A 14,044-nucleotide genomic window follows, 5' to 3' on the forward strand; every position below is an offset into this window, starting at 1 on the left:
TTCTTTTTTAAAAAATTTGTTACATCAGTTAACGGATCTGATTTACCATTATCTGTGTATTATAAAGTAGTTAAGACTTCAACTTTTAAGAACTTCTAATTCATCATGAATACAAATGTTAAAGCTGTATGCACAAATCAGTTATAATATCCAATAATATACGATTGAAAAGTTTTTTGAAACTCATATTACTTCATCCATATGAACAGATCAAGTTTGAAAAATCTCAGTCCATTTATCTCAATTTTAAATAAAATATAAAATATCTTAAATATAACTAACTTTTAATTTAAAACAAAATAAATAAATAAATAAAACGAGCATTTTATTCTCTTTAACTTGATATACACATACATAGGACCACTCAACATGGACGGACCTATGTATGTGGTATAGGTGGCACGTGCCACCATATTATTTCTCCGTTGAAGGGTAAAAAAATTAGGTTTCGTAAACGGTGTAACCGTATTAATTTGTTGTGTGTCACCGTATGTATTTTGAAAGTACAATGAAAACAAGTTTTTATTTGGTAAAGTTGGTTTGCAAGACTTTTATTTCACCCCACACCCAAGTCCGAATCATGTTAGTGTCAATTTCTTAGTCAAACGGTGCCATTGTTTGAAAAAAAATTCCTATATATATTTTTTGTTATGGTCAAATGATACCATCGTTTAAAAAAAATTCTTGGTCCGTCCCTACCACTCAAGGGAGAACTGAGATTTTATGAGATCTAATTTCAACTACAAAGTAATTTAAATCAAGGATTAAATTAATACTTTTCCTAATTTAAAAAAAAAACGTCCATAGGGGTCTCTCCTCTCCATGGAAACACCTGTGAACAAAAAAATACGATGTGAATTACTATCAAATATATTGTTTCAGTTAAATATTATAATCACATGTTTTACTACACAATGTAAACACAAAAACACCAAAAAGAAACCCCAAAAAATAACAGTTTGCTGTAATGATATTTCTTGTTCCACCAAAAAAGGTGGAACAACATGGGACTAAAGTTAAAATGACAATATTTTGGTTGATTTGTTGTCATTTTACAATCATTGTATGATATAAAATAACATTGAACAATATTTAGGGATAATATGGTCATTTTAATAGTTTTATCATGTCATGTCCTAGTCGTACCAAACATAGGACAGACAATTAATCATGTCATGTCCTGTTCCGTCCCGTCCCATACCGTCCCGTCATGTTCCATCCAATTTACGTACCAAATACTATCTGAGTGACCAAAAAGTGTCACTTAAGATATGATTTTTTAGAAGTATAAAAATGGGGGAAAGGAAGAAAGGGGGGTTTCTTCCATTGATGGAAATGGAATTGATCTTGACCATCTCTCTTTCTTGGGTGTGTCGTTGAAGCGTTGTCGTGCATGCATTTTGTGCATCTATCATCTATTCTCTTCGCATGCACACACGCTTTCTTTCTCTCTCTCTCCATCTATTAAATTCCCTTTTTTTTTTCCTCGATATAGCTCACTCATCAATCAATCATCAAAATAAACTCCACCTGTACCATATAACCACCGCCGCTACAAGTTATCCACCGTTTCCCCACCACTCTACACCGCCGCAACACCCAAATTTCTGCTAGATTTCAGAGGCTGCACTCTTTCTCTTGCGGCATCAGTCAGTATTGTGTATTTGTATATGTTTGGTGTGTTATTCTCTTCTTTTTAATTTGATGGGTGTGTGCATGGGTGCATTTCGATGTGTTTAATTTAGTTGATTTCGATCCGGACGATTACGGTTTGGTGGGTTACTGGTTTCGATTGTGTTTTTTTGGTAAGTTTCAAGGTTTGATAGATTTTATCAATTCGGTGATCGATTTGATCGTTTTAATGAATCTCGCGATTGTTTGATTTGTGTTTTCTTCTGTTAGGGTTTTGAATTGGGGTTTTTGCTTTCATATGCATGGTTTAAGATTAAAAGATCTGGAGATTTAGATTAGATAAATTCGAGGGTCAAATGTCGTCGTCGAAGATTTGCATGAACGGATTGTGCGGAGCAAAGATGACTCCACAATGGAAGAGAGGTTGGCCCATGAAGGCCGGCGGTTTCGCTACTCTCTGCTACTCTTGCGGGTATGTATGCTTATCTCAATTTTACCCTTTCTATTTTTGGGAATTTTACGTAATCGGCGGTATAGATCGATGTCTTCTGCAAGGGCATTTTGGGATTCCGATTTTAGGATCCCTAATTTAGCTCCTAAGATCAATTCCCCTGTAATAAATACTTTAGTATTATGATCATATCCTGCTGTGATTTTGGTAATATTCATGTTCTTGCATTTGTAATAATATTTAAAGCTTTGACTTTTTTTCTTCTTATCCTTTGCATATACAACTGCTACTGCATGAGATACAATTCAATCCAACAGGGATTGCAATATCCATAAGAATGGCCTCTTTCTATTATTTCCCCCAAATGTAGGTTTGTTAAAAAACTACTGGATGGGTATAATCATATTATCATGGCACTGGGCAGGAATACCATCTACAACCATTGCTATAAACTAAAAATTGATTTTCATCAATAATGCAATGAGCTTGTTTCTTGTTTTTTGCATACCCAATATATAAAGCGGCCTGCAATTGCATAAGAATGCGAAGTATTACATCGTGTGCATTGCGTTTATCATCTATTGTTGTTGGTAGTGTTACAGTTGTAGGAGATTGATTGTTAAGGGGATGTTTGGTTGGTTTTCCATTAAGTCCTGTATGGATAAAGCTGTATGTATGGATTGATCTATCTTTATTGGTAGGGTTTTTTCATAGATGGAAGGAGCGTGTTTTTAATTGAGAGGGGCAGGTTTGGAAAAAACTTGGCTTTCTGCATAAAGCTTCCCTTCATAAGCTTTCTGAATAAGCCACTTTCTATACCATTAAGCGACTACCAAAAAGTCATGTATAGCTGACTCAATAAGCTGTAAATCCTATTAAGCTCATTAAGCTGATAACAAACAGGCTCTAAGTATTATATAGTAGGGAGATCACTCTCCATTTTATGTGGTATGTGTCTAACTTGATAATGGATTAATAATGAAGATATTTCAAATCCACAGTATCTGGTAGCGAAACAACATGAACATAGAACTAGATAGAATCATCTAAATTAAACCGTGGGGATTTGTATTTAAATATATAATTAGATGGCAGCCCTCTTCAATGCACAGCAATTTTACATCAGATGAGAAGAAATCAGTACCATGTCGTTTTGACAATGATTTATTTTTTTTCATGTATGTGGTTTAGCATGTTAGTTGGCATGAATTCCATCTTGCTTGTTCAAGTGATCATTAAGCCAACAATTTTGTCAACAATTGCTGAAGACAATCGTAAGTATGAGCAACTTCTTCAGGTCACATGCCCTAAACAGTTTGACCCTTTGCCCTTCAAACATTTTGCACATTAATGCATTTGAATTTCCTTGCTTTGTAGAATATGATGCTGAATGGTTTTGTAAGACATGATTTTTCTCAAGCATTCATCCTTGTCTTGTACTGAAAGCTCATCTGCCCATTTTGTCATGATTATGATTCTGTTTTGGAATTCCTTGTGCATTTGGCGACAATTATAATTTTGTTTGTAAACCGTAATTTGCTTTAATACTCTGTGTGGACCTTAGAACTGCCTATGAACATGTAAACTACTGTGAAAGATTCCACCTGAACGAACCTGGTTGGAGGGAATGCAAATTCTGTGATAAGGTAATTCCAAATCCCCAATTCTTGAAATATATAAGAACTTGACATCTGTTCTACTTACCAAGTCTCTTTGTGTTTGCTATTTAGCCTGTTCACTGTGGATGTGTTGTGTCGAAGTATCTTCATGAATGCCTTGATTTGGGAGGAATATCATGCATAAAATGCATAAGAGCTAGGGGAACACAAGCTCTAAAACCAATACAGGTAATCAATTGTTTGGCATGTTGCAATATTATGTTTATCTAATCATTTGTGATACACATGTGAAGAAGCCAAAGATTGGCGACTTCACTGTTTAAAAGCCATTATGTCACCACCAATGCTAATTTGTTCATAATATTTGATGGGTGACTTAAAGTTGAACTTTTAATGAAATCATATCAGGCTAATTTTGCATCCTTACTAGTTAGTAGTGTTGTTCTCAATTTATAAATCTTGTGTGGTTTCTTTCTGATGACTATGGGACAGTCATGGACAAAACTTTGTTGTTATAAGGCTGTTCTAATAATTTATGAAGTTGGTGAAGGATTCCAACTACTAGAGATTGTGATAATCTTTACTTAGATGGTGCTGATTCTCTTTTGCTATTTTATATTTGATGTCTCAACTTTTAAGTTGATTGTTAATGCAGAGCTACCCTAGTGACATTCCTAATGGCTTTGTTCCATTTTCCGGCACTTGGCATCCCTCTATCATTGGTAAGCGAATGAATGGCGGTGCTAGCGTTGATAAGGGAAAACTCACACAGTTAAGTGAAGCTATAGAGAAACATCAACCTTCTCCTTCGAGTTCATCCATTGGTCATCAGATCAGACAAGATGAGAACCGTCTTCCTTCCGGGGAATTAGGCATGGGATTTTCTTCTAGTAAAGATGTTGGCACAATCTTTCCAAGTTCATCGTCTTTATTTGCCACACCAGATAACGGCAGGCCAGATTCGGGTTTGAAAGCACTGTATGAGGCAATGCCTCAACCATCTTTAAGTTATTCTCTTGCTAATGCCCTGGCCACTACAAAGTCTTCCGTACTCTCTAATCCTAGTGGGGTTGTCGATGGAAGAGAACCAGAAAAAGTTCCGTCTTTCAAACAAGGGCAAAGATCACGTCTTACATTTCCGAAACCATCTAAATCTGGGGTTAGCATACGCTCACAGTCCAACAAAGGGATGGTTTCGGATAATAGAGTTGCCAGACCACCTGCTGAAGGTAGAGGTCGCAATCAATTACTTCCGAGGTACTGGCCAAAGATAACTGACCAGGAACTGTTGCAAATATCTGGGGAGTATCCTTGGTTACTTGTCTATTTATATTCGTCTTCAGCTTTTGGGGTTAATAATTAATGCAGTATTGATAATTTCTGAACTACTAGTAAGCTTTTTGGTCTGGTGTGCTTATACAGGCTATTACTGTATCACACAAACATTTCCCTTTTTGGGTAATATTTCATTCTAAATTATCAATTTGCTGTTGTAACACTACACAACTAGTATTCAGTTGAACCAAAAAGATCTACTTTTTACAACGGGTACTTGGCATTTGGTGATTGTCAAGTGTTTCACTAATATGCATTTAGGGTCTAATGTTTTAAGTGTTGTGTAACGGAAGGTCTTGTTAATCAAACGAATGGGGGAAAAGGAAATATCGTTCTGGAAATTGAAATATGTGTACCCTGTCATTAACCAGAAAGATGGTGTTGGGTACTACATATGTGAAAAAGCAATGTTTTCTCTTAATTGTATCTTCTAGCTTGAACTCCAACTGCACTATTACTCCATTATTCGAAAAGGTTCTGAGTGCAAGTGATGCTGGTCGAATTGGTCGGTTGGTCCTACCTAAAGCATGTGCTGAAGTAGGTTTTTATTTTCTTTCCCTTTCCTTTTTTATCTTTTCCCTTGCTCCAACTGCATAATGATCAAATATATGTGCAGGCATATTTCCCGGCTATTAATCAATCAGAAGGTTTACCAATAAGAATTCAGGATATAAAGGGGAAAGAATGGACATTTCAGTTCCGATTTTGGCCCAATAATAACAGTCGAATGTATGTTTTAGAGGGTGTAACCCCTTGCATACAGAATATGCAACTGCAAGCTGGGGACACAGGTATGCTTCCTTTCTTAGAATATATGCTTTCCTGGTTTGAACTTACTCTAAATGGGTAGATAATTGATGAAAATGTCTTTTTGGTTTTATTCACATAGCGATTTGGATTTTTCTGGTTGTAATTTACATGTGTGGCTTGTAGCTTAAACCCTTTTAGCTTGGTACCTCTAATATTTACGACATGTGTGTATCTTTTTTGTATTCTTTGGAATTTCATTTTCCCGCTCCTGGTGGTGTCGAGATGCCACTGCTTGTGTGGACATCCATATTAAATGATAGGAATAATATACACAAAGATAGAAATTGAAGAAGTTTCTCATAGTTCATCAAAGTAAAAGAAGAAAACAGAAAAAGCAAAACCCCAAATCAAGGGATCTTTTTGAGTTGAGAATGCGTAAATGAAACGAATCCAAAGAGTTGTAACACAATATCAATGTGAATGTTAACAAATTTTTTAAGATTAAATGGTTGAAAATATTCTCTTCATGGGAAGGCTTCACTAGTCTTCTGAAATCCTATATCTACTCCAACTTCATATAGTTGGTTGCTTTGTATAATTATTGTTCCACAAGATCTTTCTGGTAATCTACAGTAACATCTTACTTCATAATTGAGTGGTGGCTGTAAATTTATCTTGTACTCTAATGTTTTGCTTCTTTTATTTACTATTCTATGTTTTCAAAATTTTCTGCAGTTATATTTAGTCGACTGGATCCAGGAGAAAAGCTTGTAATAGGTTGTCGAAAGGCAGCAGTTTCTGCTGATACGCAGGTAATCCATTTTCAACATAATTTGGTGGCATAATTCTTTGTGCTATGTGTTTGGTACATTAGACAATACGGCACAAAAAATTGTTGTCCTACGTTTGGTGCGACATTAGACTTGGATATGACAGGGCTGAGTGGGACAAACTTGCATCTTTTTGTCCCACCAAAATAGGTGGAACAAGAATGAGGGAGATGAGACAAGATTGGTAAATTACTAAACTACCCATGTCAAATTAAAACCCTAAAACCTTCCACGGTTCTTTCACCTGCCAACCTCTCGCTTGACATTTCTGTCCAGTCCCGTCTCTGTACCAAACAAATATTACTCTGCTTTTCTTTTCATACCCCAACAAAACTTCTTCCTTTTATGTATACTAGTCGACATGGACCAAGGGTAAAGCTGGTAGCTGTTTGAACAGTTGACATTTTTTTGAACTTCATGAATAAGAAATGGGACATGTAAAGTGGAGCAGGGGACACACACACATTTATACACATTTACACCTATATTTTGTTAATGATTGGAAATCTATGATATAACAAGCAGGAAGCTGAAACACCTGCTGTTAATGGTGTTACTGGTGGAACTTCTAGTGGGACTGGAAACCCATCCACGGTATGTGCTTTCATATGTTCTTCCTTATTCTTGATGATAGTTTTTTTGTGATCTGATATTTTTTTTCCTTTTCTGTTCTTCACTGCTTATTTTCACCTCCACTAATCATCAAGTTACACTTGTTTGACAGAAAAATTCGGAGCACGAAGGCATGAGAAATGGGGATTCAGTGCAGAGACCAGTGATCCAAGAAAAGAAGAAGACTCGTAATATAGGATCAAAAAACAAGAGGTTGCTCATGCATAATGAAGATGCCATGGAGCTGAAGGTGACATGGGAAGAAGCACACGAGTTGCTTCGCCCATCCCCTACTTCTAAGCCAACTGTTTCCATGATCGAAAATTGTGAATTTGAAGAATATGATGTAAGCAGAAGATGCTATCCATCTAATTTGAACCAACTCTTTGAAACGGCTGCATCATTTGTATCATGATCATTTTATATTTCTTGATATACTCTTTGGGGTCCGTCATTCTTCTGTTTTCATTTAGGAACCACCGGTTTTTGGCAAGAAGACCATATTCACAGAGCATGCATCTGGGTGAGTTTCTTTTTATCTGTTAATGTTATTGCCTTAGGAATGGTCAAAGATGCTTTATTCATATATGAATGTTAACTTCTTTCAGGTCTTCAAGTTAGTTATTAAGATTTAAGTGTCTAGTATCTCATGTGAAACATTTGTGCTCATTTTTTCTACTTCCTTCTATCATATTGTAGCCTCTGCTTGATAGCTCTTTTCAACTTGGCATTCTGGCCTGGGGTTCCCTTTGGGATTTGCTTAAAGCCAATCAGGATTATTGGGTTAGGCTGGGAATAGTATATTAAGCAACATGGTAATTGTTAGCCGAATTAGAAACTCAATTCACAAAATATCATCAGTCCAATCATTATCAGCTTCTATCTCTTAAACCCAATATTATTTTAGAGTAGTCAAGCATAGCTATTCGTCTAAACGCAAATTGGGCGACTTTTGCACTTCTTGTACTAACCGGTAGTAAATAAAGAAGTGGGGTTTTGGAAATCCCAGTAGTTATATTTTTATATATTAAAATGAACTGCATGATGAGTCCACTTAGCATCTCCAACGGATTCTCCGAAATGGAGAAAGTAGAGATTTTGGAGTTGTAACCTATTTTTTCCTCCAACAGATTCTCTAAAAACGGAGAAAGTAGGAGAGAGAGGATAAAAATCTCCAAATTTGAAGAACACTTTAAATTAAATGATTAAGAAAGAATTCTTTTTTATTGAAGTTGAATGTATTATCATTTTATATAAGACTTAATTCGAAAGTTTCTTGGCATATTAAATCTATTGAATATTTTAATGATATGAGAAATCTCCAGTGCAAACTTTTTTTGGGAGATTTTAACTTTTGTTTCTCCATTTTGGAGAAATTATAGAGAGATGCTCTTAATGCTTTTATTTGAACACCACGGTTAGCATGTTTTTCCAATCTCGTACATATTAACTTGTGCAAAATGTGCTTTTTAATCATGTGAGCTACTTCAAGAAGGGTTGTTGCACGTATAGTGAAAATTTATCCTATTGAGCTTCTGCGGTGTATGCTTCTATATGAAAATGTTGTATTGTTAATTGTCGTATAGGTCGCAAGAGCAATGGGGTCAGTGTGACAGTTGCTCCAGATGGCGGAGATTACCTCCGGATGTTCTTCTTCCTCCAAAATGGACCTGCTCTGATAACATATGGGATCCAGATAGGTAATAGAGATTGCAATTTGCAAATCAACTATAATAAAATCACCTCAAAATTGCTTCTAGAGAAATTTAAACTAATAAAATTGTATTGGTATTGTCGTGTTACATTGCACCAGGTGTTCATGTTCTGCTCCGGATGAGATAAGCACAAGGGATTTGGAACGAATCTTCAAAGTTGGCAAAGGTATGAATCCTATATTTCTAGATGTGTATATTTTCTTTTTTTATGCTGAATTCAGGTATGATACTGTAAAAACCGACCCTTGATCATGGTTCAAAAGTTCTCATTTTGTAGTCTGATTAGTTGGATTTAGTTATGCGAAAATCTACATTTGAGCACAAGTGATCTGCAAAATGCATGTGATATCATTAATAATTGGAGTCCATTCGCTTCCATGCGATCTATTAATATCATCAATCATAGTGGAATCCTAAATAATCAAATTCTATGGGTCTGATTGGTCTGACGGAATGATTTTGAGGTTAATTCATCGTGATATGATAAGCAGCTCTATTTATTTCTGTCCCATAGGTTTTATTTTTTACCTTAGTTGATTCAAATGATGGGTTCGTCGGATTAGCTTTGATACCGAATTTTTGATTGTTTGGAATTGGAAGGACTTGGCATCATTGGTGTGATGTTTTGTAAGATTTGGAATAGAATTGAATTCCATTCTTTATAAATAATTTATATATAAAAATAATAATTGAAGTACCTTCTTATTAATTGATTATTACAAACAAGTGCTTTCAACGTATTTTAAAACATCCTTACAAACAAATCCTATGAAATCCCGCTAAATACCAACTACCCCCATGAGATTTCTAAATCCCATGTTTGTGGGATTTCAATTCCGGACATTCCTATAAACCAAACACGCAGTTGGAATGGAATCACCAATTCCAAATCCCACAAACCAATGGGCCCTAAGAAATGAATATAGTTTGTGTGCCCTATTTACTTGATCCGACCCACTAAATGTGAAGTAGAGAATGAAGGATAATGGTACATGTGAAGGTATCATGGCTTGTTTTGAATTATGACTATTGGACAATAAGGTGCGTTCGGTATGCATACAGGACCAATAGGTAAGGTAGGTGGGTGAAAGAATTGTGAAATGTTTTAGGGTTTTAATTTGACATGGGTAGTTTAGTAATTTACCAATCTTATATTTCCTCCCTGAATTTGTTACACCTTTTTAAATGCATTTTTGTCCTGCTCAATCCTGTCATGTCTTATCCCAGTCTAATGTCGCGTCAAACATGTGACAATAAGTTTTTGTTCTGTCTTGTTCTGTCCCATTCTGATGTCTAAACGTGTGACAAGTTTTTGTTTAGTCCTGTCCCACCTGGCAAATGCACATGGACCTCGAGTGTCTTAAGATAAACATTGAAATTTTGTAGCATGATTCTTCTGTTACTTTCTGATGATTCCCAGATCTGAAGAAGCGAAAGCTTGCAGAAGGAAGGGTGGTTGAAGAACCTTCCGGACTGGACGCATTAGCCACAGCTGCGGTACTAGGCGAAAGCATAGGGGAATTCGGCGAGTCTTCGGCAGGCCCCACCACGAGACATCCCCGCCACCGGCCCGGATGCACTTGTATCGTTTGTATCCAACCCCCTAGTGGTAAGGGAAAACACAAACCCAATTGCTTCTGCAACGTTTGCTTGACGGTGAAACGTCGTTTCAAAACGTTAATGCTGCGTAAGAAGAAACGGATGTCGGATCGGGAGGCGGAAGTGGTCCAGAAACCATTGGTGGCTCTTAATAACGGGATGATGTCACCTGGCGGCAGAATTATCGATCAAAACGGGATGGAAGTGGAGGTGGGTGAGAGCAGCAGCAGCAAAGGAGGAGGACAATTGGATCTGAATTGTGATCCAGATAAGGAAGAAGAAATGATGGCGGTTGATGATGGTTCTGGAATTATTCCTCTAGAATGGAAAAATGTGCTTGCAGGACTTGTTCCCTGTGCAATGCCCAAACGTACAAATGAGATTGAAGGACGTCCGCCAGTTGAAGGGGACCTTAACCCTTCTTCCTCCGAGACCATCCCTACCCACCCTCCGACCGACGAAACCGCAAGCCCGATGGACGATGATGATGCAGCAGCAGCAGCAGCAGCAAAGGTGGAGATGGAGAAAGCTGTTGAAGATGGGTGATATCGGAAGCAAAATCCAGGTGTAAACTTATGATCCTGAGTTCTATTAACTTTTTTTAAAGATTTTCGCATCAGCCGCCATCTGCCGCCGCGTTACGTCTCCGGTAGATGGGTTTCTGATGTAATGAAGTTTGTAATTTTTTGAGTCTTGAAAACATATTTCTTTTTGTGGGGAATGTGATTGGGAAACTGGAATGGAGGATGGAGATGGGAGAAGAGGCCTTGAAATGGAATGAAATCCAAGAAAAGTGAGTTCAGATTATACATATACATATATATATATATATATATATACATACATACATATATAGGTGGAGGTTCAAACAAGAACACCTCCATTTTATGAGAACACGAGAACACCTATATTACATGTGATAATACACGTGAGGAGACCCTGTGATGTGCGGACGACGTGTTCTACGACTTTGACTGTGCCTCTGCGTCTTTCATTTAACATCACATGTGATGGTTTTAATGAATTATAGTATCATATCAACAATAACACTTGTGAGGGGGCTTAGTGGTGTAAGGGCGACTTGGCCCGCAACCAAGATCACATCGAAAATCGTTCACATCTCTAATTTAGTATCACATGTGTATCATATGTGATGGAATAATAGTATCACATGTGATTGTCTATAGTAAAAAGGTGTTCTTTCGTTCTCGTAAAATAGAGGTGTTCTCGTTTGAACCTTTCCCACTACACATATACATATATATATACACACACACATACATACATACATGATGCAATGGAAAGCCCCGCTTCGGCCCTTAAACATGTAGCATGCTACGATGGGAGACTAATAAAAGTACCATTTTCTTGTTTCTTGATGAATCATATGTTTTTTATTGTCCAAATAAACCTCCTCCTTTTAGTAAGTATATGTAAAATAATTAACGTACTTAATCATTTTAGGGGTCGTTTACCCAACTCTTTTTTAATATCGTTAAGATTCCATACTTAAACTCAACTTATTGGGTAAGATTTTAATTTACTAAACGATAGTGTATGCAACATTTTTATTTGGTAAATGTTTACCGTGTAAGAGTTGTCACTCTTACTTATTGGATAAGACTATCGGTTCTTGTCATCGTTTTTCTCGACTAAGATTCACAATCTTTATCATGTTTATCATAAAATGACTAGATAAACACTTACTAAATTTCCTTAATATCTTAGGAATAAGAAACGATAATTTCAACTCGTTTACTTGAAAATCATCAAGTTACATGATATTTTATTTGTCACGTGTCAAATTAGTAAAATAAAGAACATGTGATTATTAAATCTTGTACATGATTTTATTAAAAAATTATTATTACTATTAAGAATATAATTTTTATAAAAATGTTTATATATTAATCAAGGGTAAAATGCATAAAATAGCAACATACTCTCATAAAAAAAATTATTATACCATTGTACTTTCAGTTTTTCTTATTATAACAATGTACTTTCAAATTATTTTTATTAGAGTATTATACTTTGAAATATCTATCCAATTTAACAATGGGGTAACTTGTTATCTTTTAGACCGGTTAACCCCACTTCTCTTTGCTTACATGACTTAATTGAGGTGACATAGATGACATGTCATTTTGATCACATGCCAGTAAATAAAAAAATATCTTCTCCAATTCTTTTGATAACTTTCTCAGCTTCTCTATTAATAAATAATTTATAAATAATCTAAATAATATAATATATTTATTAAATAATATCTCAAGTTAATATTTTTAAAACAAATGTAATGTATTTTTTTCAAAATAAATATTTTATTTATAATAAAATATATGACTACAAAAAATCATTTGTTGGCACAATTAAAACGACGTTGAAATAAAATATTAAAATATATAAATATCTTTAAACAAAAACTAACGTAAGAAAAACAATAGATATGTGACCATTGTCGAAGCTCTCTTCATTGTCCTTCCTTTTTGTCTTAAAAAAAACAACATAAGAAACTGAGGGGCTGTTTGTTTGGCTCTTAATGGTTACATTAAGAGCCAACCTCTTAATCACTAAGAGGTTAGGTCTGTTTGGCAAAAAAAAACAACCCTCTTAATGGTTACAATAACCTCTTAACCATTTTGTATCTACTACCTCACTAAACCATTCAGATGTTTATTTTTCCAACTATGCCCTCTCTCCCGTCATCCTCACACATCGCTCACAGCCCCTCCCCCACCCTACGATCGCCACAGCCTCGTCTCCGGTCGCCTCGTCGCCGTCGCCGTCGCCGTCGCCTCGTCTCTGGTCGAGGGTTTGCATCTAGTTGCCGCCGCTCGTCGCCGCCTCACGTCGCCGCTTCGTCGCCGTCGCCTCGTCGCCTTCCACAGCCTCACGTCGTCGCTTCGTCGTCGTCGCCTCTCCTGTCTAGGGTTTGCATCTCGTCACTGCTGTGTCCTCTCTTGTCTAGGGTTTGGTTTAGGGAATTTAGCATTTTTCTTTGGAAATTGATGGTGTTTATTGCTATTTTCATGTTTGTAACAATGTTAATGATGATTGGATTACCGACATTTTGCAATTTCTTGAGGATTTGTGATATTGATATGAAGAACATCTTTTTTTTTATAAAAAAATGTTTAGAATTGATTGTATTTCTTGAGGGTTAAAATGGTAATTTGCTGTCATTCAGAAAACAATTACTAAACAATTTTGTTTCATTCAACATTTAACCATTCTGACCCTTTTAGCCATTCTAACCTCTTAGCTATTCTGAACTAAACCATTCAGCAACTACCAAACAGCCCTTAAGGCGATGGATTGGTGCTGCCCACAATTCCTATCTACTTTCACTCCACTGTCACCTTTTTCGTTTATTCCCAAGTACCCCCATACAATTCCTACCAACTTTCACTCGACTGTCACCTTTTTCGTTTATTCCCTAAGTACCCCCATACAATTCCTACCTAGTTTCACTCGACTGTCACCTTTTTCGTTTATTCC

General features: G+C 36.2%; 1 protein-coding gene across 3 annotated transcripts; it reads left to right on the top strand.

Moving 5' to 3' along the window:
• Positions 1 to 1,379: 1,379 nt before the first annotated feature.
• On the top strand, positions 1,380 to 11,108 carry LOC112517957 (B3 domain-containing transcription repressor VAL1). 3 transcript variants are annotated; one of them, XM_025125402.1, is made up of 15 exons: positions 1,380 to 1,649; positions 1,746 to 1,805; positions 1,903 to 2,104; positions 3,648 to 3,729; positions 3,814 to 3,930; positions 4,358 to 5,007; positions 5,472 to 5,574; positions 5,654 to 5,828; positions 6,523 to 6,599; positions 7,143 to 7,211; positions 7,342 to 7,575; positions 7,703 to 7,752; positions 8,816 to 8,929; positions 9,043 to 9,110; positions 10,365 to 11,108. In XM_025125402.1, exons 3-15 carry the CDS (start codon positions 1,989 to 1,991, stop codon positions 11,087 to 11,089), a joined length of 2,580 nt encoding a protein of 859 aa, XP_024981170.1. In that variant the 5' UTR covers positions 1,380 to 1,649; positions 1,746 to 1,805; positions 1,903 to 1,988; the 3' UTR covers positions 11,090 to 11,108. The 3 variants fall into 3 exon arrangements, with proteins under 3 accessions (XP_024981170.1, XP_024981172.1, XP_024981171.1); XM_025125404.1 differs by lacking the exons at positions 1,380 to 1,649; positions 1,746 to 1,805 and adding an exon at positions 3,275 to 3,357 and having other exon boundaries at positions 2,017 to 2,104; positions 3,648 to 3,930; XM_025125403.1 differs by lacking the exons at positions 1,380 to 1,649; positions 1,746 to 1,805 and having other exon boundaries at positions 2,017 to 2,104; positions 3,275 to 3,930.
• The last annotated feature ends 2,936 nt before the right edge of the window (positions 11,109 to 14,044 follow it).

Source organism: Cynara cardunculus, assembly GCF_001531365.2.
Source record: "Cynara cardunculus var. scolymus isolate 2C chromosome LG 9, CcrdV1, whole genome shotgun sequence".
NCBI classification, from domain to species: Eukaryota; Viridiplantae; Streptophyta; class Magnoliopsida; order Asterales; family Asteraceae; genus Cynara; species Cynara cardunculus.

Excerpts from the sequence above, each read along its gene's own strand:
- LOC112517957 (XM_025125402.1), top strand. The coding sequence starts at position 1,989 with ATGTCGTCGTCGAAGATTTGCATGAACGGATTGTGCGGAGCAAAGATG. Across the intron at positions 3,931-4,357 it reads AAGCTCTAAAACCAATACAG|AGCTACCCTAGTGACATTCC; the intron begins GTAATCAATTGT and ends TTGTTAATGCAG. Across the intron at positions 5,575-5,653 it reads TACCTAAAGCATGTGCTGAA|GCATATTTCCCGGCTATTAA; the intron begins GTAGGTTTTTAT and ends ATATATGTGCAG.